Source organism: Chlorocebus sabaeus, chromosome 23, assembly GCF_047675955.1.
Source record: "Chlorocebus sabaeus isolate Y175 chromosome 23, mChlSab1.0.hap1, whole genome shotgun sequence".
Taxonomy (NCBI): domain Eukaryota; kingdom Metazoa; phylum Chordata; class Mammalia; order Primates; family Cercopithecidae; genus Chlorocebus; species Chlorocebus sabaeus.
The window spans coordinates 74,508,369-74,530,167 of NC_132926.1; the positions used below are offsets into that span (position 1 = coordinate 74,508,369).

At 38.8% G+C, this 21,799-nt stretch overlaps 1 protein-coding gene across 2 annotated transcripts in view; it reads left to right on the forward strand.

Annotated features, from left to right (window-relative positions):
• Nucleotides 1-21,799, forward strand: part of EFNA5 (ephrin A5) — a 294,051-nt gene that overhangs the window by 223,567 nt on the left and 48,685 nt on the right. For both annotated transcript variants that reach the window (XM_008014092.3, XM_008014091.3), the window contains exon 2: nt 20,078-20,370. In XM_008014092.3, coding sequence (XP_008012283.1) covers nt 20,078-20,370 — 293 coding nt within the window. The remainder of the gene's footprint in view (nt 1-20,077; nt 20,371-21,799) is intronic.

A 21,799-nucleotide genomic window follows, 5' to 3' on the forward strand; every position in this document is an offset into this window, starting at 1 on the left:
CTGAGCCGGCCGGGCGCGGTGGCTCAAGCCTGTAATCCCAGCACTTTGGGAGGCCGAGACGGGCGGATCACGAGGTCAGGAGATCGAGACCATCCTGGCTAACACGGTGAAACCCCGTCTCTACTAAAAAATACAAAAAACTAGCCGGGCGTGGTGGTGGCGCCTGTAGTCCCAGCTACTCGGGAGGCTGAGGCAGGAGAATGGCGTGAACCCGGGAGGCGGAGCTTGCAGTGAGCTGAGATCCGGCCACTGCACTCCAACCTGGGCGACAGAGCGAGACTCCGTCTCAAAAAAAAAAAAAAAAAAAACAGGCCTTCCTGTAGAGAAACATCATTTAGTCTAATGCAGTGTGAAGACACTTAGTCTGTTGAGCTGACCTCAGCAGAATTGCAAAGTCTCAGTGTTCCTCTGTTGTCACCCTGTACCTCTGTCATTCAGTCTGATTCCCCTTTCCTGAGGCCCCTTTCTCATAAAAACTTACCCACTGTGTTCACCAGTCTCTCAGGGGTCTTAACTCTGTTGGGTGACAGGTATTATGGGTCAGAGAGATGAAAATATGTTAATGCATTAGCTGGCAAGTAAGATTTTCCTCTCGAGCAAAGTAACATTTTACACATATTTAAGGATTGACATTCACTTTTGGGAAGGCAGTTTTGTTTAAAGATGGCCTTTGTGTCCCAGAATTACCTCACAGAGGCAACTGCCCACCCTTCCTCTGTGTATTTATATATCCTGCATGCTTCTAGGAGGTGACCGAGATTTCTTTGTGAGTGCATAGACAGTCCCCTTGAGAAAGTCAGTGTCTTTTTCCCCATTTTCTGAAGTTTTTTTTTTTCTTTAAGTTTTTAATTTCTAAAGTTTTTTGTCACCCAGGCTGGAGTGCAGTGGTGTGATCTTGGCTCACTGCAACCTCTGCCTCCAGGGTTCAAGCGATTCTCCTGCCTCAGCCTCCTGAGTAGCTGGGACTACAGGGCGTGTACCACCATGCCCGGCTAATTTTTGTATTTTTAGTAGAGATGGGGTTTCACCATATTAGCCAGGAAGGTCTTGATCTCCTGACCTTGTAATCTGCCTACCTCGGCCTCCCAAAGTGCTTGGATTACAGGTGTAAGCCACCGTGTCCTGCCTGTTTAAAGTTTTAGAAATCACATTTCCTTACTTCATAAACAAAAATTACACTCTACCTACTCAAGATATGTTATAATGACTGTTGAAATTTTTATTTTGCAGGATCTTTGAGATTCTCAAGATGCTTTTCAAATAATTAAAATTTCTTTTAGTGGTTAAAAAATACCCTTTTTAGTTCCATAAATAATATAATTGAATATATTCCTCTTACTTAGTTTTAATACATACTGAACACTTACCATTTGTCAGGCACTCTACTAAGCACTGTACTTTTAGTCCTCATTTATTTGTTCATTTAGTTTATACATTTAATCCGAACATGTCCTAGGAGTGAGGTGTTATGTTCTGATGTTACAGGTGAGAAATCTGAGATGTGGAGAGGTCATGGAATGTGCCAAGGTTACACAGTTAGTAGCAGCAGAGCCCAGATTCGAAGATAGGCAGACAACTGCGTATTCCTTTCTCTTAACCTCTTTCCTGCACTGCCTGCCACAACCAATAAGGTAGTTGTTTTTTCTCAGTTATCAGATGGATGTCTATAAAGTCTGAAAAATGAAGATAAAGTTGAAACATCTCTAATCAACTCTGATTTACTTGATAACCACCAGACATTAGCAAACTTTATGTACCAGACATGCTGAAAAAGCCAGGTGCCACAAGAAGGATTAGAGGTGAAATTTTCTTTCCATTTTGATTTCCACTTTTTATTAGTGACACCTCCCAAGTGGTTCAGAGGACGCCTATTAGTGTTCGTGGACATCTTGTGCTATTTGCAGCCATCCTTAGAGAGGTCTGGGTGGCTGAACTCCACACCTGCCAGGTGTCCCTCTGCCTCTGTCGAACATCCCTGCCTGAACAACTCTAGAATTCTCAATAAGCTGAGAAACCTCCCTTTTCGTGGACTCATGAGCATCTTGCGATTTCTCCATTGTCAAATCTCTGAGGCCAGTAATCACCTGGAGGATGAGAACAGATTCTCAGTGGACTTTTACATTTTCCCTCTTCCTTTTTGGACGCAGATATGTTAGTCAAGTGAAAACCAGAAGGAATAGTTATCAACCATTCAATAGAGCACATGTGTGCTCTGTACAAAGTGGATTAAAATACTCTTTGGGGTTTAAAGTTATATCTCAAATGGCAATCTTTGAGGCTAGGTGTGGTGGCTCATGCCTGTAATCCCAGCACTTTGGGAGGCCCAGCCAGGCAGATCACTTGTGGTCAGGAGTTTGAGACCAACCTGGCTAACATGGTAAAACCCTAAAATTAGTACGGTTAATTGTTGTAAAAATTCAAAAATTAGCTGAGTGTGATGGTAGGTGCCTGTAATCCCAGCTACTTGGGAGGCTGAGGCACAAAAATCACTTGAACTCAGGAGGTAGAGGTTGCAGTGAGCCGAAATCACACCACTGCACTGCAGCCTGGTTGACAGAGTGAGATTCTATCTCCAAAAAAAATTTTTTTTAATGGCATTCTTTATACTCCTGTCCTATGATTAACAGCTTTTATGTCACTTAATATTTAAATAAGTTATTTTATCATTATTCCTGAAGCTAAAATCAGATTTGTTTGCTTGACCTCATAAACAGTAAGCATTTAAACTAATTAATATGTATATATATTCCCAATGAAGCAGGAAATCAAGCATTCTTTGAGTCTGGGAGCAAATAAGTAGGAAACCATGTCTGAAAATTATTCTCCTAGGTCTGTGTCCTTTTGCCAGTTTTCATAGTAAAGAAAATTTTACTTCTAAGTTTGACTTACACAAATGGATTTGGAAAAGGAGGACCATTCCTGTCCTGCATGTAGCAGCTGTGCTTAGTGGTTTTATAAACTGTAATCTCAAATTGCGCTTCTATTTTAATTTCGGCATGCCTGAAGCACAAGATTCTTTTCAAATGTTCAGCCATGACTATTTAAAATTGAAAAGAGAAGTTCAACCATTAAGTATTCTCATCTTCTCTGAGATTTTCTTTCTGATGCAATGATGTGAAATACTTTTTCATGTTGCCCATAATTTCTACTTACACTGTCTTGCTTATGCAAACTTTTAAATAGGCTATAGATGCAAGAGCATGTAAAAATCTGTACAAATTTTCTCTGCCTTTGCATTATTGTTAAGTCAGCGAGGATTCTAATGGAGTACAGGGGATGAGACAACAAGAATCCAATCAATAGACGCAAAAGGCAAATGAACTTGCATAAATTAGCACTCTAATAGGAAAAGATAAATGCATGTTCTCTTTCATCTTTCAAGCAATACACACTATTGAAAGAGGTCTAACAGATACCACCCTGATTTACTTGTGGTTTTTTTTCAGGGGTGCAGAAATGAGAAAATGCAAGTAAATTGAGCATTGAGGAAACTGTTCTGAGCCACTGACATCAGATCAATGCATCAAATATAGTATGTAGCACTCAGCATGTTGTGTCCACATGGATGATGTTATCATCCATGTTCCTCAGAGATACGTGAATACTCACCAAAGATCTCTAGAGGAAGGATTGTTTCATTACCGGAGTTTGTCTTGGAGGAGCTAGTCTCTGATCTTGACATGCCGGCATTTCCAGTGTACTTTACATTTACACCATATCTTTTTAAAATTTATTTTATTATATTTTGCTTTAAGTTCTGGGATACATGTGCTGAACGTGCAGGTTTGTTACATAGGTATGTGCCATGGTAGTTTGCTGCACCTATCAACCCGACATCTAGATTTTAAGCCCTGCATGCATTAGGTATTTGTCCTAATGCTGTCCCTCCCCTTTTCCCCCAACCCCCAACAGGCCCCAGTGTGTAGTGTTCCCCTCCCTGTGTCCACGTGTTCTCATTGTTCAACTCCTACTTATGAGTAAGAACATGTGGTATTTACACCATATCTACCGAAGAAATGGCAAGAAGAATTTTTCAGATGTTGAATGTTTAAGCACCTAGAACAACGGGAGTCACCGATCATCTGCCACTATAGTACTGTACAGTAGTTTCATTAACTGTCTGCAGTTCAACTCAAGAAATGCTTGGGGAATGATACTCTATTCCCCCTTACTCTAATTATGCTGTTCCTGAGGGGGTATCACGGGTATGGCATGCATGTCAGAGGACAGCAAGTGTCTGGCACTGTAGTTTATAGCCATCATATAATTAGCAACACCCAAGAATTTTATCTTTTGCCTGTTCCTTTCAATTCTTTGTTTACTGCTTCTATCTATGGAAAAGGAGCTGGGTATATAAGGAACTTCCAAGTCATCTTCATTGCCTTTACTAAAAGGCAGAAACCTCAGCTATGCATTTGCCATCTTAATGGGCAGCCTCCTGCCCAGCACAGCATCCTAATCATTTGTGTTGCTGGTCGATTTAATACAGGCCAATAAGCAATGACCCTAATGGTTTCATAATGGTACTTCTCCAAAGAGCTCATCTACAGACAGGGAGAAACCTGTACCCCAGGGAAAATTTGGATATCTTCTTCCATGATATGAAGATAATACTCTGGTTTGAGGTAGGCACTTTTTAAGACATATATAATTCACAGTTTTGTTTTGTTTTGTTTTGTTTTTTGGTACCTGGGGAACTTTTGCTCCTTGGGAAGTTTTCTAGAAATTCTATCTTGGGGGAAATACCATCTGTATCGTTGGAAGAGAAAGAATTAATTTGTCAGTGTTATTTTGATCCCAATCCAGTAAACCAAAATGAAGGAAAAAAAAAATCTTCTGAGTATCAGCATTTCTTTTTTTTTGTTTGCCTATTTTAAAAATAGATCTTTCCTTAGCGCGCTTCCATTATGGTTAACTGTAATCAGTACTTTATGGTTATATTATATAGCTTCGTCATTAGGGCAATGAAAATGATATTGAACAATAGCAATATAATGCAGGGAAACAGTTTGTAATTCAGTTGGAAATTGCTAATGCAATAGACAGTCGATAATACAATCAGCTCAACTTTTCTAGGAAAACATAAGCTAAATTTCCTATACATTTCTCTCAAATCTTCTTATAGGCCAGGGTTGAGGGGATTGCTCTGAACTACACTGGAAAGCTGGATGCCCTTGAAAAGAGAATTTCTTTATGCACCGAATTTTGAATGACATCTATAGGTCCTGGAAAAGAGCTACTATTTTAGAATGAAATTCTCCCCTGGATATTTTCAAAAAAGAAACTAGATAGTTAAGAGTTCTAAAAGGAAACAGCTGGATAAGATGACGGCTCAAACTTTATTTTACTAGTATATCTCTCTATAGTCTTGATTCTGAAGTAGGGTTCTTATGAAATTATTAAGACCCAAGTATCAATGGGAAAAAAAAAAAAGGTCATCTCTTTGCAAGCTGATGTCATGCATGCTCTTTATATTTATATACTTACTGTAGGTTAAGACTAGTGAACATCAGTAGTGTCTAGGATACAAAGCCAGGTTACTGGTCTAGAATACGAAGGCAAATAACTTGGTGTTTTCAAGCAGTGGTGAGTTAGGATTTTGTTGCTCTCAACCCTACTAAGATGGTTGTAGCTGTTGTTAAGTCAAAACCTTTATCAAAAGTTTTATGTGGGAGGAGTTCATATATTCAAAGAAAATCAGGAGTGATATGTCTAATTTTGAGTTGTCCAGTAAGTTTTCATCATTAGAATCAACTCAGTTTTCTCATATGTGATACGAATTTTTAAATGTCCTAATTGCCAGGGAAATGCAGTATTTCATGTTTCCATATACTTGTAAACATCTCTGACATCTTTAGAGATATTAATTGTATCCAGAAGGCACCACCCTTATTTAAAAAATAAACTAAGTTTAATGCTGTACCAGAAAGTGCTATGCATATGTAAGTATATTTCTTCAGCTTTTATGCCAGAAATTCATATTTAAACTAAAACAAAAAAAACAATAGGCACCTCCCACAGCTCCTAATTTTCATTTCCTCTAGTGAGTTAAAATAATTTGTAACATTTTAGGATTCAGAACCCTACATTGAAGTATATGTAAGCTTCAGATCATGTCCCAGTCATATGGTGGGAAACACAATTCCAGCACAGCTTCACTGCCTACACAAGGAAGGAAGAGGTGTTTCTGCAGATAGGACGCTATCCTCCCTTGCTCCAGCCCTGAATATTAGTGCATGCTTCAGGGCAGGTTTAACAGCACCAAGAGTGGGTATACTCTTTGTATTAGCCTGGTAGATTGTGCTTCTGATCTGCTCACCTGGCCAGCACATGTCATGTTATTTTCCCTCGTCATGTTTCTAGAACCATAGTAACCAGGACTTTTAGAGACCATGACTTAGGGTTTTTAACTAATGACTGGATTTAAAAACATCCTTGAGTGGGCTTTGGCTGTTGTGAATCTCTCTCAGATGCAGAGTGTCCTGAGCCAGAAATCTGAGATATGCCAAGGTGAAATCCCTGTTTGCCCTATGCCTTTACTTCTCAGAGAGAGGGTTGAAAGGAGTACTTTATATTTGTAGAATTGAAAAAAAAAATCCAAGTTTTTTTTTTAGCATGAAAATGGGGTATGATTTTGATAAATATTTGACGTGTACAAGGTAGATACCCAGATGTTGAATTAAAACATCAGCAAGTAAAATTACCCTATTCTGTAAATAAATCCATTGATGCGCTATATTAGAGTAACATTTACCCTCACATTGCATACAGATTCTGTGCTTACTCCCAATCTCATTTAATATCTCCCATAGGTTTTGTAAATCCTGTGTTGTTTTTTGACCCAGCTCATCAACACTGAGTTTGTGACCAAAAATAGCTCACATCCTCTCTTTCTGTCTGCCTTGAACAGTGTGAGCAGCAATAAAATGTTAATGTGTACATCGTGAAACTTTGGGATCTGGGATTGCACTACTGAGTACTGAAGAAAGTAAGTTGCGACCCTGTCTTCTCAAAGCTCACAGTGCTGAGTTGTCATGGGCATGGAGTGCCCATTATCATCTGCTTATTTCATCCTCTTTGTGTCTTGGCATTAACCTTCCCTCTGAAACCTTGCAGTCCACACAAGTAGCTCATTCAAAGCTTCTAGCAATACCAAAAATTCTGCAAGTTCAATAGGAAGATCATGTGCACTTGCTTTGAACTATAGTTCTTTTCCAAGGTAGACATTTTGAAAGTAAGAGTTTATTAAGATGAAAGGTGGAAAAAGAAAAACAACTATATTCTCTGTCATTGAGATAGACAAGCATTTAAGTAGGTAGAAATATTGTAGTGCTTGAGAATCCTCTGAAGTGCTTAGATTTATTTCTGAGAAATAAATGGTGAATTGTTTATTTCTTTCTCCCCCTTATGTTTCCTTGGGATGGAGCAATTAGTTTCTTATTTTTTATGATTGCATTATTCTTGCATATATCTTTCTGTGGTCCAGGCTATAAAAGTAAATAGAGGATCCAGCTGTATGAATGGATATCCTTTTAATGAGTGTGGGGAGGAAATAATAATACTAAGTAGTGCAAAACCATTTTTATGTGATGAACTGAAGTACCTTTGTTCCCCAGCTCCCCAGTCTAAACCACAGGCCACCAATAAATGTGTGCATGAAATGACAGTTTCATGTATTCTGGTGTTAACAAAGTACCTCATGGTTTCTTTTGCCCCTAGAATGCACTTAATACAATTGTTGAAGGGTGGTGGCATATTTTGTTTTAATTTCCAGGGTCAAGGAAGGGTAAAATGGAATATGTGACTTTTCTGTAACACCCTTCATTCTATCTCTGGGCAAAAGCCTTGCTGAAACAGTGAGATAACACAGTTGCCAGGTGATAATACAGTCGTTTTTGTAGTGCCATGAGTTAATTTCAGAGGTGAAACTATGCTTATTTAGAAAAATAGCATGCCTTCTCGCCTCAGAGCAGGCATTTACTCAGAGCGGCAAGTGGATATTGAGTCTCTCCCATGTGCAGGGTATCATGAGAAGTGCTGGTAGTGGCATAACTCTGCCATCTTCCTTCCCCCTTGCTCCCTTCCTTTCTGGCCATTTTTACTTAGCTGTTTTTTATTGATGTTTATATATATCTGAAGTCACTGAGAGCAATGTAATTCAAAACCACCCTGTCCCCCACTGCATCCCTAATTTAATGTTAAACTGCTCATATTAGTCTACTCAGACTTCCATAACAAACTACCATAGACCCTGTGGCTTAAACAACAGAGATTTATTTTCTCACCGTTCTGGAGGCTAGAAGTCCCAGACCAAGGTCCAGCAGGAGTTGGTTTCTGGTGTGGGCTCTCTTGGGGCAGCCATCTTCTCACTGAGTCCTCACATGGCAGAAGGAGAGTGAGCTCTGTGCTGTCTATTCATATAAGGACACTAATCCTGTTGGATTAGGGCACCACCCTTGTGACCTCATTTAACCTTAATTACTTCCAAAAAAGACCTGTCTCCAAATGCAATCACATTGTGGGTTAGGGCTTAAACATGAATTAGGGTGGGGGAGACAAACATTCAGTCTGTAACACTACTAAAATAATGAGAAAAAAAAAAATCCTAAAATAGAGAGCCATACCATGACATAAATGTTTTAGCAGTTACTAAACTTTTAACCTGATGCTCTATGCTTTCTCCACCTCACAGTGGCTCATGTTAACACATTCTGATGATGGTTGCAGGGAGGACCCCAAAAGTCCCAGGATAAAGCCAAATCAAGAATATAAAATACCTGTGTGCCTTCCCACCTTCCAACAGTGGCCTGGAGCAGTTAGTACAGAGATGGAAGGAGAGATTTCTAAACCCCAGATATGCCAGGGACTCTGGCCTTGTAAAGCCCAAGGACAATGCATTGGTTCTAGTCTTTTTCTCCAAAGATTCGAGTCTATTTGGTAGCTTTGAAGTGACTTTGGTGGGATCCTGAGAATGTTGGTTTCCTCTCCTGACCCTGGCTTGAAGAACAGAGAGTGGATGTCAGGTAGGTGGAGAACAGTCTGTATTCCCCATGACTCCTGCTAACTGGAGCAAACCCCTGGTCGTATCTCAGCCTGGTTGAGGCCTAACCTGAGCAGGAGGGAGCCCCAAAACCAAAGGAGCCTCTGTATTTCCAACTCATGGTTGCTGGGACACAACTGAGAGCAAAACAGTGGTTGGCAGGGGCTGAAAAGGAGTCTTGGATGTTTCTGCCAATGTGATAGGCGGTTGCAGGATGTTTGTGAAGCAGCCTGATGAACCCTCTCAAATAGAGGCACCTAATGCTGCTCAGCTGTGTAATTGGGATGGAAATGGGCCAATGAGAGGCAGAAGTTTGTGCTTAACCTTTTGCGAGTCTTGTTTCAGGAGGCTGTAGGGGGTGGGGGGGGGGGGTGGTAGAAGCATTACAAATAATAAGCTTCTCCGCCTGATTTATAATGAATTAGTAATAAATGTCCTAGCTCTGTACAAAAGTCTGACGATTACAGAGCAGCTTTGGCTAAGTGCACGGGACCACATCTTATTTTGATCAGCTGTAGCATAGCAAAGACGTGTAATTATCATAATCTAACAATTAGCCTGGCATCACTTTCCAGTGTTTAATTACCCCGATAAATGGTAATTGAATAGAGGACTTAATGACAAGAGAGAAACTTTCATTCTGCCTTAGGTGCTTAAGTTATCTACTTGGTTAGGCATAATTTTCTAGCATTGCTTTAACAACAGTCCTGATTATCATTTTCCTTTTTGCAGCCTGCCATTATTTTGTTTCCTGATCTTGACCTTTGTTTATAATATTTAGCTTCTCTCAAAATTTTATACAGGTACCCAGAACACAGGAAGAGATTATTGGATGTTTTTCACAGTTCTTCTGTTTCTAAGCATCACTACCCTTCAGCTACAATTCCTCCTCATCGAACATCTATGTAGTCACTACTGTGTGCAAACATTGTGCTAAGTGTTGGGGATACAGAGACAAGTAAACACCATCACTATCTTCAAGGAGATCTATACATAAAAAAGTCTATATAAAAATAGTATAGTAATAATTGCAGCAATTTGCATTCAGCAGAGTCCCAGTTTTCATCTAAATCTATACACTGACTTCGGATGAATTCAGTACTTTTTATGACTATGACCACCACCTCGTTTCTAATGACTGCAGAGCTCTTTTCTTTGTATTAGCCTCATTCCCAGTCCCAGATTTGTATCCAACTGCTCACAAGGTCCTAACCGGCCAAATAGAAGTAATTACCTTGCACATGCCAATTTCCATAGAAACAGCCACAATTTCTGCTTTATTGTCTACAGTTTTGTAGGAAAACATTATTATTATTATTACTATGCCCTAGCATTACTAAATATATGCTTCCCCTTGTCTGATGAAGATCAAACATAAAAGAAAGTCATAAAACACATGTATTTTCTTTCTTCCGATTTATTGTTTTTTGTTTGCTTAATAAATTAATAGATTATCAGATATCTCAATTTTTTAGAAGTCTGGGCTAAATTTCAGATTTAGATTGTAATGATTCCAGTAAGTTATCATCAACCCATAATACAAATATTTAGTTCACTCTTTGCACACCAAGTACTTAAGAACTATTAAATCACTGTTTTCCAAAAATCTCTCCTTGAGTTGGTCAATAAAAAAGAGATTTACTATTACCCTTTGGTTATTATTATTATTTTTGAAACTGTGAATAGCCTGAAATTCTGCTAGGTAACTCTCTTTTTTGTATCTGGAAGATACAAAACGGCTATATGGAAGTAAGCAGTTTGACAGCTAGCTTATTTGATTGACTCCCACATCCCCTGAACAGAATCAGTTTGTTTAATTCTGTTCTCCTTGGACAGTGGCTAGATAGCCTATATGATGGTTTCCTGTATGTCCTTTTGCTGGGTCTGTGTGTATGTGGCAGGTGTTCTGCTCCATGTGCTTGAAGTTGGGGGTGGGGGATATAAAACTCTACTGGCTTAAGACCTGAAGTACAGCTTTGATAGGAAGCTCCCAGCCAGCAAGAGTGGAGGAAGAGCTTGTTTTGCATTGTGGGAGTGACCTCTGTTAGGGCTATACCGATTGCCAGACATTAACTATTTCTTTAAAATCTCCTTTTGAAAACCATTTGAAGTGATCTGTGATGTGTTAGGTCTTTAGAACTCTGCCTGGTTAATGCTTTGGCTGCCTTGGCCTGTTGACGTTGACACACTCTTACTCCATGCCCGAGGCCTCTTTGGGGGCTTAGAAGCAATTAGACTGTCACCCAAAGCTTCCAGCCCCTTCCTGAGGGAAAGTCTTGATTAGGCTCTGCCAATTTAATGCTTTCTTTCCTTTGAAGCTCCTCCATCAAGTTAATAAAACAAACTCCAAATGAGTTAAAACACTGGAGGAGAGAACATTTTGTGGGCCCTGTATATGAAACAGGTGCAATTCGTGGGAGATACCAGTTTTAAAAAGTCATTCAGATTGACATGACTTGTAGTAGAAAAGCAACAGGCAAAAGCTATGTGAGTTTTATCCATCTATCTGATATAAGTAATTAGTATTGTGGGATTTTTAAATGTTTTGCTTTTAAAGTGTACACACATACATACAAGAAAAAAAGTGACAGCGTAGTATAATAAACTGCTGATGAATTCTAAATATTTGGCTAAGAAAATGATGTCTTCTTATCATCATCAACAGTTACTGAACTCAAGGTAAAACTCTTATGCTGCAGAATTTATAATTATCAAAACATGCATGTACAAGAACTCTGTTGGAACTTTCATTAATGGATAAACACAGCACCAACTCAAGGTTCCAAACATTTTGTCAGTATATATTGTAGCATACTGCATTTCTGCTGCAAAATAAGTAGGAAACATCTTTGAAATTTATCCTTGAATTTTTTTTTAACTTGTTAACCTTCACTTCTCTAGGAATATTCATTGTTTTTAGCATGTTCTAAAGCCTGGAAGAGCTGGATTGGTCTGAAATTATGTGTTTTGGTCATCATATAATATCTCATTCAGCCTTTACACCTGGCGTGGTAACAGTGAAACTATCCATGACTCCTGTTGTCTCAGAGCTGAACATGGAGGCTGATTACCAATACATCTGAAAGACAGACATGTTTCAGTCCATGAGAGAGAAGAGAAATTGAAAATTAACAAAACAAATATTTGTTCAGCCCTCAGTGATACTAGTATTATTTATCTATCCTGAGTTTGATTTGCTGTTTGTATTCCATGCTTTAACCTCTGCAGAAAAGCAAAAAAAAAAAAAAAAAAAAAAGAGCATCTTCAGATTTAGAATAGGAAAGCCATAAGGCTTGCATTCTGTGCTGAAAGGAATAACAGAAGGAGGCAAGAAGCAGCATGTTATACAACAGAGACTGCTGTCCTGCCCATCTCCTCACAAAAACATATTTATAAACCAAACCCATATCTGTTGCAGGACCCATTAGCCCCTTTTGGGACAAATGAAAAATTATACTAGTTAAAAACAGACATCTTATTCTGAAATTAGCCTTTAAATCAATAATAGTAGAATTTGAAGACAGTGCTCCCAAGAAACATTCACTCTAGAATTAGTTTAAAATTTTGGAGGAACCCTAAGCTGATAAATTTGCTTAATCTTTGACCATAAATCATATCCTTCTTTTACATTTCAATTTCAGAATGTAATACATTAGGTTGCCTTATAATTAAAGAAGTGACATTGGATTTCTGTTCAAGTAGGAATATTAAAACAATCACCTCTTTGACAGATTAAAATACATTTAAAATGTAATAACTATCCAGTTCATGAGAAATAACATTTTCATTATTGAATTCTTTAAAACATAATGTGAAGGGGGATGAAAGTATCTCACAGCTTCCTAACCTCTAATAACACTGTCTCCTTTCAGTAATGCTGTTTCTATATTTATGGAGTGAAGAAACTTCACTCAGGAGCTGCTTGATAAAATACCTCCGTACATATTTCCCTGGAAGCAGGCTCTCTGCTGTGCCAGCAACATATGCTAAAGGCCAATTTAGAACATTTTAAATATGCACCATACCCTTCCTTTTCCAGCTACTAAAATGAAATACATTTTGGCTTTAGCAAATGAGGATGGAATAAAAGGGGGAATACTGCAGGGCAAAGTGGCTAAAGATGAACTCAGAGAAGGAGGATTATGGTGCTGCTCCTCTGCAGCCTGAAGCCCAGGGCACTGCCTGAGTGTCCTTTCAATGTGGCCTCCCCAGCTGTCAATATCCACAATAGTAGAGTGTGGTGTTGAGGAGGAAGTCAGATCAGCACCATGAAAATCATAAGGAAGAAAGGTGAGGTGATATCTACTTACCTTAGTAAAGAGGAACCAAGAGACAGGGTCAGAGTACATTGAGAACTTACACTTGAGACTAGTAAAGGACCTAGACTATTTAAGTAGTAGATGTACCTTTTGCAGTCACCCAGGTTTGAAAATGAAGTACTTTGGAGGACAAAGCTCTTATGGCTTAGGCTACCTAATGTCTTCAAACAGTGCTTTGCTTCCTCACTCAGTAGAAAGTTGAGGGCACACTGGTGAGATCTAAATGAAAAGGTAGTTATCAACTGTTACCTCACTTCTCTTTTCTTTATTTCATCTGAATTCTGAGACTCAAGTCATGACTTACTTCTTGCAGACAGGTTCAGTACAGGGAGCAATTATTTTTTCTTTTTTTGAGATAGGGTCTTGCTCTGTTGCCCAGGCTGGAGTGCAGTGGCACAATCTCAGTTCACTACAACCTCTGCCTCTGAGGCTCAAGGGATCCTCCTGCCTCAGCCTCCTGAGTAGCTGGGACTACAAGCACACACCACTATGCTTGGCTAATTAAAAAAAAAAAAAATGTTTTATGGAGATGGAGTCTCACTGTATTGCCCAGGCTGATCTCAAGCTCCTGGGCTCAAGTGATCCTCCCACTTCAGCTTCCCAAAGTCCTAGGGTTATAGGTATCAGCCACCATGCTCAGCAAGGGAGAGATATTAACAGTGGCTTTAAATTGAAAATTAAAATTTATTCAGCATACAATGGAATGTCATAGGTAAACACTGAGAAACAAACACACTTTCCAGAAGCACACTTTTCAGCTCTAATCCCAGCTTCAGTTGTTACTTTTGCTGTCAATAGCCCTGGAAATGTGCTTTTTATCTAATGCTCCAGGTGGCCTCTGGTTCATCAAGAACCTACCGTAAAGTACATAATTCATTTTTGGTATTTGAGATGATTGCAAAGGACTAGTTGCCATGCTGAATTTTATTTTCCTAAATTAACTAAAATTACGCTTTCGTAATATATATGACATTGATTCTGAACCAGTCTACTGCCAAATTTTGATAAATGTGTACAATGTATTCTTGCCATAATAGAGTACATATAATATGAAGTTTATCCTTGAACAACGTGAGAGGTTAAGGTCACTGACCCTGCATGTAGTTGAAAATCCAGGTATAACTTTTGACTCCTGAAAACCTTAGCTACTAATAGCCTACGTTTGCTTGGAAGCCTTGCCATTAATATAACAGTCAATTAACACATATTTTGTATGTTAAACATATTATATACTGTATTCTTATAATCAAGTAAGCTAGAAAAAAGAAAATGTTATTAATAAAATCATAAGGAAGAGAAAATATATTTAGTCTTTTTAAGTGGAAGTGGATCATCCTACAAGTCTTCATCCTTGTCTTCACATTGAGTAGACTGAGGATGAAGAGGGATTGGTCTTGCTGTCTCAGGGGTGGCACAGGTAGAAGCAAGTCCACATGTAAGTGGATCCATGCAGTTCAAACCCATGTTGCTCAAGGGTCAACTATTTATTTTCACAGAACATTGACCTAAGTGGCCATGCAGTCTGGTGGGGAGCAGGGACCATTTTTTTGTGCATATGAGATGTTTCTTGACTCTTGAGACTTTTGCACTGTGAAACCAGGCAGCGCAGTAATTGTTTTACTCAAACACAATTGCTTTTCTAAGTATGGTAACTGAGCGTGCTTTTACATTGTGAAGCACTGTGATAATTTAGTAGAGATTGTATTGTAATTATTGCTGGCTTGGTATAGAGCCAGATTGTCTTATAGTTAAAATTATGTGGTGATCTCAGAGAGAGGTATAGAACTGCTGATACAATGGATGGAATTAAGAATAAGACACAAAGAGAAGACATTTACAAGAAAATTTCCAAGAAATTTACAAATGTGTTAAAGCAATGGCTGTGTTACCCATGGCATTTGTAAATATTGGCATGCAGAATCAGTCTTCCTAGATGTCAGTTTCCTCTTTTAATATGAGCTAGAGCTCATGAAAGCTGTTTCCTGATGGAAAAAAGATCCCTTTATGTGAATGGCTGCTGACATGTTATTCTGTGAAAGGATGAGTCAGGAGCTAACCCTGCAATCTGAGGCTTATTCTAAATGTTGACACACCTCTCAGCTTTCCAGTTTAGGAGTTTGGAACAAACCTCATGGAGGAGACAGTAGGGCTGGGACACCTTGCTGCAATGCTATGCTAGAAGATCAGTGTAAATATAAAGGTAACCCAAACTCTTAAGAGGGTCGTTACTATAGCTGGTGAAGCTTTGGAACCATTGTGGTTAGGAGGGCAAGAATATGCTTCAGAACCATGTAAGACTTGAGTTCAGATCCTAATTCTGCTATTTATTAGCTATAAAAAGTTGGACAGTGCCCTCTCTGAATGTCCTCTCCTCATTGGTAAAGTGAAACTAATTAAAACTACACAATAGGGTTGTTTGGAGGATTTCATACGATAACATATGTAAAGCACATAGCAGATCCTGGATGCAGCAAATGTTTGTTGCATCAGTGAATGAAGGAAAGAACTGAAACCTCATCAAGAATGAAAATGGGTCCCTCTGGAGGAATACAGAGCTGACCTAAGGACTTGGCTCTAGCAATTTAATCTCTCACAAAATGGAAAAGTGAAGAGCTTTGGTTCTGAGGTCAGACTGGGTTTGAATTCTGCCTTCCTTTTTCTTTACTACTTGTGTAATATTGGGCACGTTGCTTGACTTCTTAATCTGAATTTCCTCATCTTTAAATGGGTATAGTAATAATAGTGGCTATTCTGTGGCATTGTAATAGAGATTACATTGAGATAATGAATGTAACATAATAAGCACTCTAATATTAGCCAACTTGTGTGCCCCTTCACAGTATGGCCCAAAAGAATTTTTCCATTCGACTTTATACCCAGAGAACATGATTTGATATATTAAGGCAAAAACTACAATTACTTTTGCACCAACCTAATAGCATTAGCATATCTGATCCTAAACTTTTCTTTGGATTATACTTGAGTACATTATGTAGATACATTTTATGAGTTCCAATTTGTCATTTTTAAAATATTTATATTGTCCACCCTTTGAAATTTACATTAGTAAACTATACAAATTTAAGATCTGAAACAAAAGTGTAAATTGATTCTATAGTGAATCATCATCTTTTCTTTGTCGTATGGCTAAAAGGATAGAAATAGTAATTGTGGCCGGCCACAGTGGCTTACACCTGTAATCCTAGCATTTAGGATTAGGAGAGCCTGAGCTGGGCGGGTCACGAGGTCAGGAGATCGAGGCCATTCTGGCCAACATGGTGAAACCCTGTCTCTACTAAAAATACAAAAATTAGCTGGGTGTGGTGGCGCGTGCCTATATCCCTCCTACTCAAGAGGCTGAGGCAGGGGAATTGCTTGAACTATGGAGGTGGAGGTTGAGTGAGCTGAGATCGCACCACTGCACTCCAGCCTGGTGACAGAGCGAGACTCCTCTCAAAAAAAAAAAAAAAAAAAAAAAGAAATAGTAATTTCTGGGGCAATCGCATGTTTAAAATAGGTACCACAGTAATTCACTTAACACTCCATGCAAAATAAAATGTCACCAGAAGGGATAGCTGGTCAACACAAAGTAGAATGTGTCTTCAACTTCACAGTTTGCTTTAGTAAAAATTTAGCACATTAACAGGGATAAAAGTTAGGAAAGGAGAGAAGAGTTTTAGGCATCAAGAAACTGCCTTTTTTGTTTTCAGTTGTGGAATAAAGGAATTGTAGAATAAAGGAGTAGCAGAATGGGTCCAGACAATGGCAGTTTTAATTTTTACTTTCACTTTGAGCAGTGCCAAATGCTAGTAGAAGCTAAAATGAGTGACACTTAGGGAAAGAAAAAACTTCCCCCTTGAATCTCTTTAAAATCTATAATAATAATATAATAATATAAAGTGCATCTGGGCATTGCCTTCTGCTGCAGTTCTTGTCTGGCTGTTATCCAAAACTGTCAGGCTACTCTGAGTGCTGATGCTTCATATCCCAGCACCCTTTTATCTGAACCTTGCAGTGTCTTTTCTCTGTACTTTGGCAGTGATGTTACCTTGATGTTCAAAAATCTTTTAAAAGCAACACAGGCTTTCCTTGCATCTTGACAAATCGTTGTCTGCTAGTAATGAAGAAAAAGTAAACCCGTGATCACTGCAAATATAAATACTTCCGAGTGTTTTCAGTTTTTTTAAAAAAATGGTTATGTATTTTGGGATCCTCTAGCTGAAAAGTGAATATTCTGAGAATTTTTCCTTATTTCTCTTGTGTAAATCAGCATGCTGCTTTTCAAGAGCAAGGGTCAAGTGGAGTTTCTGTGGATCATTTGACATTTAAGGACAGAATTTAACATTTCTATATGATTTTCCTTTTGGATTTTTAAAAGGGGAATATAGATATTATTTTTATCTGTTATATGTTCTTACTGGTATTATTTTTAAATACATATTTTATTTACTTATTTTCATATGCTTCGGTATATCCTGATGATGGTAACAGTGGTTTACATCTACACAGTTCTTTCCATACATTTCCTTATCTAAGGCTTGAAGCAGCCACAGGAGGCCAGGAAGGCAGGTTCTCATGATTAGTCCAACTTACATATGAGGAAACTGGGGCTCAGAATGATTTATGAATCTCTCACTCAACCAACAGCAGATCTAGTTCTTAAATCTAGGTCTACTCAGTCAAAATGAATGGTGTCACCACTTTTCACAATGTTGTCTCTCAGAAGAGTATCTTGGCTTATCAATGAATATTTAGCATCCAGAGTGAAGGTGGTATATTTCTTTCTTTTTCCTTTTTTGAGATTGAGTCTTACTCTGTCACCCAGGCTGGAGTGCAGTGGTGTGATCTCAGCTCACTACAACCTCCACCTTCCAGGTTTGTGCAATTCTTGTGCCTCAGCCTTCCAAGTAGCTGGGATTACCGGCATGTGCCACCATGCCTGGGTAATATTTTTTGTATTTTTAGTAGAGACAGGGTTTCGCCGTGTTGGCCAGGCTGGTCTCAAACTCCTGGACTCAAGTGATCTGCCTGCCTCGGCCTCCCAAAGTGTTGGGATTACAGGCGTGAGCCACTGTACCCGGCTAGAAGGTGGTATATTTCTCCTGGGGTGGACTTTGGTCAAAGCTGTGAGAGGTCGTTTTTATGTCAATGTTCGGGTGCAGCATTTTATAGGGAATATACTGGGAAACTGGAGGCTATGAGAAAGGGCAAGAATCTAGAATGATGAGGAGCCTGGGAACTATACTAGAAAGAACCAAAGGAATCAAGATTTTCAAATGTCTGCAGAAAGGAAGATACAGAGAGATATAGCTGACATCTTCAAATGTTTTATGGACTCCCTTGCAGAAGAGGAATTTGATTTGTTCTTTGTAATTCCAGGCAGCAGAAGTAGGACCATTGGGTAGAAATTACACAGAAGCGGATTTATGCTGAATATAAGAAGAAACTTTCCAACATTTAGAGATGTCCAAAAATGGAATAGACTGTCTCACTGCCACTGGGAAGTGTTCACGCTCAGACTGTCCAGCTCAGAGATTATATGGCTTTATGAGCATTGTTTTTCAGCAGTAACAGTTTTATGATGAAACTTCTAAGGGCTCAGAGAAGAATTTCCTCACCAGCTAAAAACAAAGGAGTTTTGTAGGCTTTTCCACCATGATTTTAGACTAAGAAAGTTGTAACAGTTCCTGTTTCACACATCGCTGTGTTTTGGGAAATACTGTTCAACTGCTGGGGAAAGACACATTAGTTAAAGCACATAAGCAAGACTTTTGTGAGATGAGAATTGAAGCAGATAGTGTGGTGTTTGTGGTGGGGAGGGTGTGTATTCACATGTGTACATTTTTAACTAGGATGAATTTTCTATGGCTTTGGCTATTTTCAATGGCCTTATTACTTTTCATTACTCACCAGCCCAGCTCTAAAACATGACCTGTAGAATTAAAAGAAATGAGGGGAAAAGTCATTTGATTTAGATGAGTTGTTTTCTCAATATGGAAAAGATGCTGCATCGAAAGCGAGATGCACTAAAATAAGTTTCTGACGTAGCAGATCTAAGAAAAGCACTGAACTGGGATCCGAAGTCTCCACACTAGGTTTCGCTCCATCACTCACTGCTTCATCTTTATGTCTTTTTATTTTTCTGTAAAATGGAAGTGTTTTAGGAATTTTCTTTCTAACTGTAAAATGTTGTGATTCTAATTCTCCCAATTTTATGGCTCTAATTCTCATTTGCGTAGAAAGTGGAAAATGGCCTCAACTATAACAAAAAAACAATTCAGTCATTTATTTGTTCTTTAATTTCCTCATTCATTTATTCAAAAATAGTTATTAAGTGAAACACTATTATAAAAATAGAAGAACTTTGTTTTAATATATGATTTTTAATAATGAAACATGGAAACCAGCACATTAGTACCTCTATAGAGTTCCACAGTTTGAAAGAGTGATATTTAATATAATATTTAAAATGAAAGCAAAGCACTTAGTTTGTAGGATATTTTGAAACAAATATAATGGGATCCCTCTGTAAAATGGCTTTTTGTGGCTTGGATTGGGAACTGCAGCATTTCAAACCATGCCCCAAATCATAATGGCATTCAGTAACAACTTACTATACTAGATGCTTTAGCTCCAGAATTATTGAATAGCTTAACCACTGATTCCAAGCAGAAAGCCCCTTCTCTATGAATTATCACGTTTTTTCTTTTTCTAACAGATTCCAGAGGGGTGACTACCACATTGATGTCTGTATCAATGACTACCTGGACGTTTTCTGCCCTCACTATGAGGACTCCGTCCCAGAAGATAAGACTGAGCGCTATGTCCTCTACATGGTGAACTTTGATGGCTATAGTGCCTGCGACCACACTTCCAAAGGGTTCAAGAGATGGGAATGTAACCGGCCTCACTCTCCAAATGGACCGCTGAAGTTCTCTGAAAAATTCCAGCTCTTCACTCCCTTTTCTCTAGGATTTGAATTCAGGCCAGGCCGAGAATATTTCTACATCTGTGAGTATATAGAGATTTATCGTGTTGTAGGGCAGCTGCAAGAGCCCAGACTAATTTTTTACCCATGTTTCAGAGAATTGCAGAGAGCTGGACTCTGCATTACAGATGTCTCCTTGTAAATGCATACATCAGGATCCCTAGATACATTAGCTGGGAATTGAGAGCACAAATTAGATTAAAGACAGAGCGCCTCTCCCCCTATGAAATTACGTGTCAGCCTGTTCAGTGAACCACTGCTGACTTGTATTTCTTTTAAATGAAAATTGCCAGGACTTCTCCAAAGCTCAGGAAAAGAAAAAAAGACTCCTGGAAAAAAATTAAAGGAAATAATTAAATTTACATAGCTTGGAGTCATTGGATTTCTTATTCAGGTGTCAGCAATATCCTTTCGATCATCCACATTTTCAGTGGAGGAAGCCAAAACTCCTGGAAATGTCAGCATGCTGACGATAAATGCTCTCTTTGCACCAAGGAGAAAAGATCATTTTTAAGAGCAACTCTGTCTTTAAACAGGAAAGAGTTGTGAAGAAGTGTCTAGAAGGGGTTCCAAGGGAACTGGTATGAGCAAGTTTCCCACCTGTGAGCATTGAGTGACTCTATCCTGGGAGCTCTAAAACTTTTTCAGTAGACTTCTGTATTAATCAGAATCCCTGACCTTATTTCTTCTCCATTATGTACCCATCACTTCTTCAGACATCCTACTATCATACGTTAAAGGTAAATGCTTCTCAAACTTCACTGTGCATAGCGTTATCTGGGGATCTTGTAATGCATTCTGACTCAGGAGGTCTAAGGCAGGGCCTGAAATTCTGGATGTATGAAGCTCCCAGATGCTGCTGCTGCTACTGAACTGTGGACCACACTTTGAGTAGCAAGATTATAGGTAATAGCTACTTTAAGCAGCTTGTTGTGTATCTGGACTTTAGTATTTATATTTAAACTATCTGGCCTTTTCCATGTATTTTCACTGTCAACCAAAGAGGTTAAAAGTTTACTAGTTAAAAAATACATTTATTGGATAGCTTAATCTGAACTGAGAAATGTTGGGGGATGCAAGATGAAAAGATATTCCCTGTTCTTAGGGAGTGACCTTTTACTGGGGAGCAGACATGTAAATAGGCAATTAAAGTATAAATCGACAGTTGCTGATGATGAAGATAAATGCAGGGAGTAGTGAGAACATGGAGACAGTTGTGCTTCACCTGCTTGGAAGAATCAGGAAATGCAACCGCACGCAGTGGGTAGAGATCCAAGTTATACCACTCAGTATGTTTAGCATCGACTTTCACCCCAGCTTGCCAGACAAACAAGAACATTCTTTTTTTCTGACTCATTTTTTCAGTCCAAATGTCCCTACCCACTCACAACTCACACGGTTTGAGTCTACAGGGATTTCTAGCTCCTCTCCTTTTCCAGAAAACAGAATTTT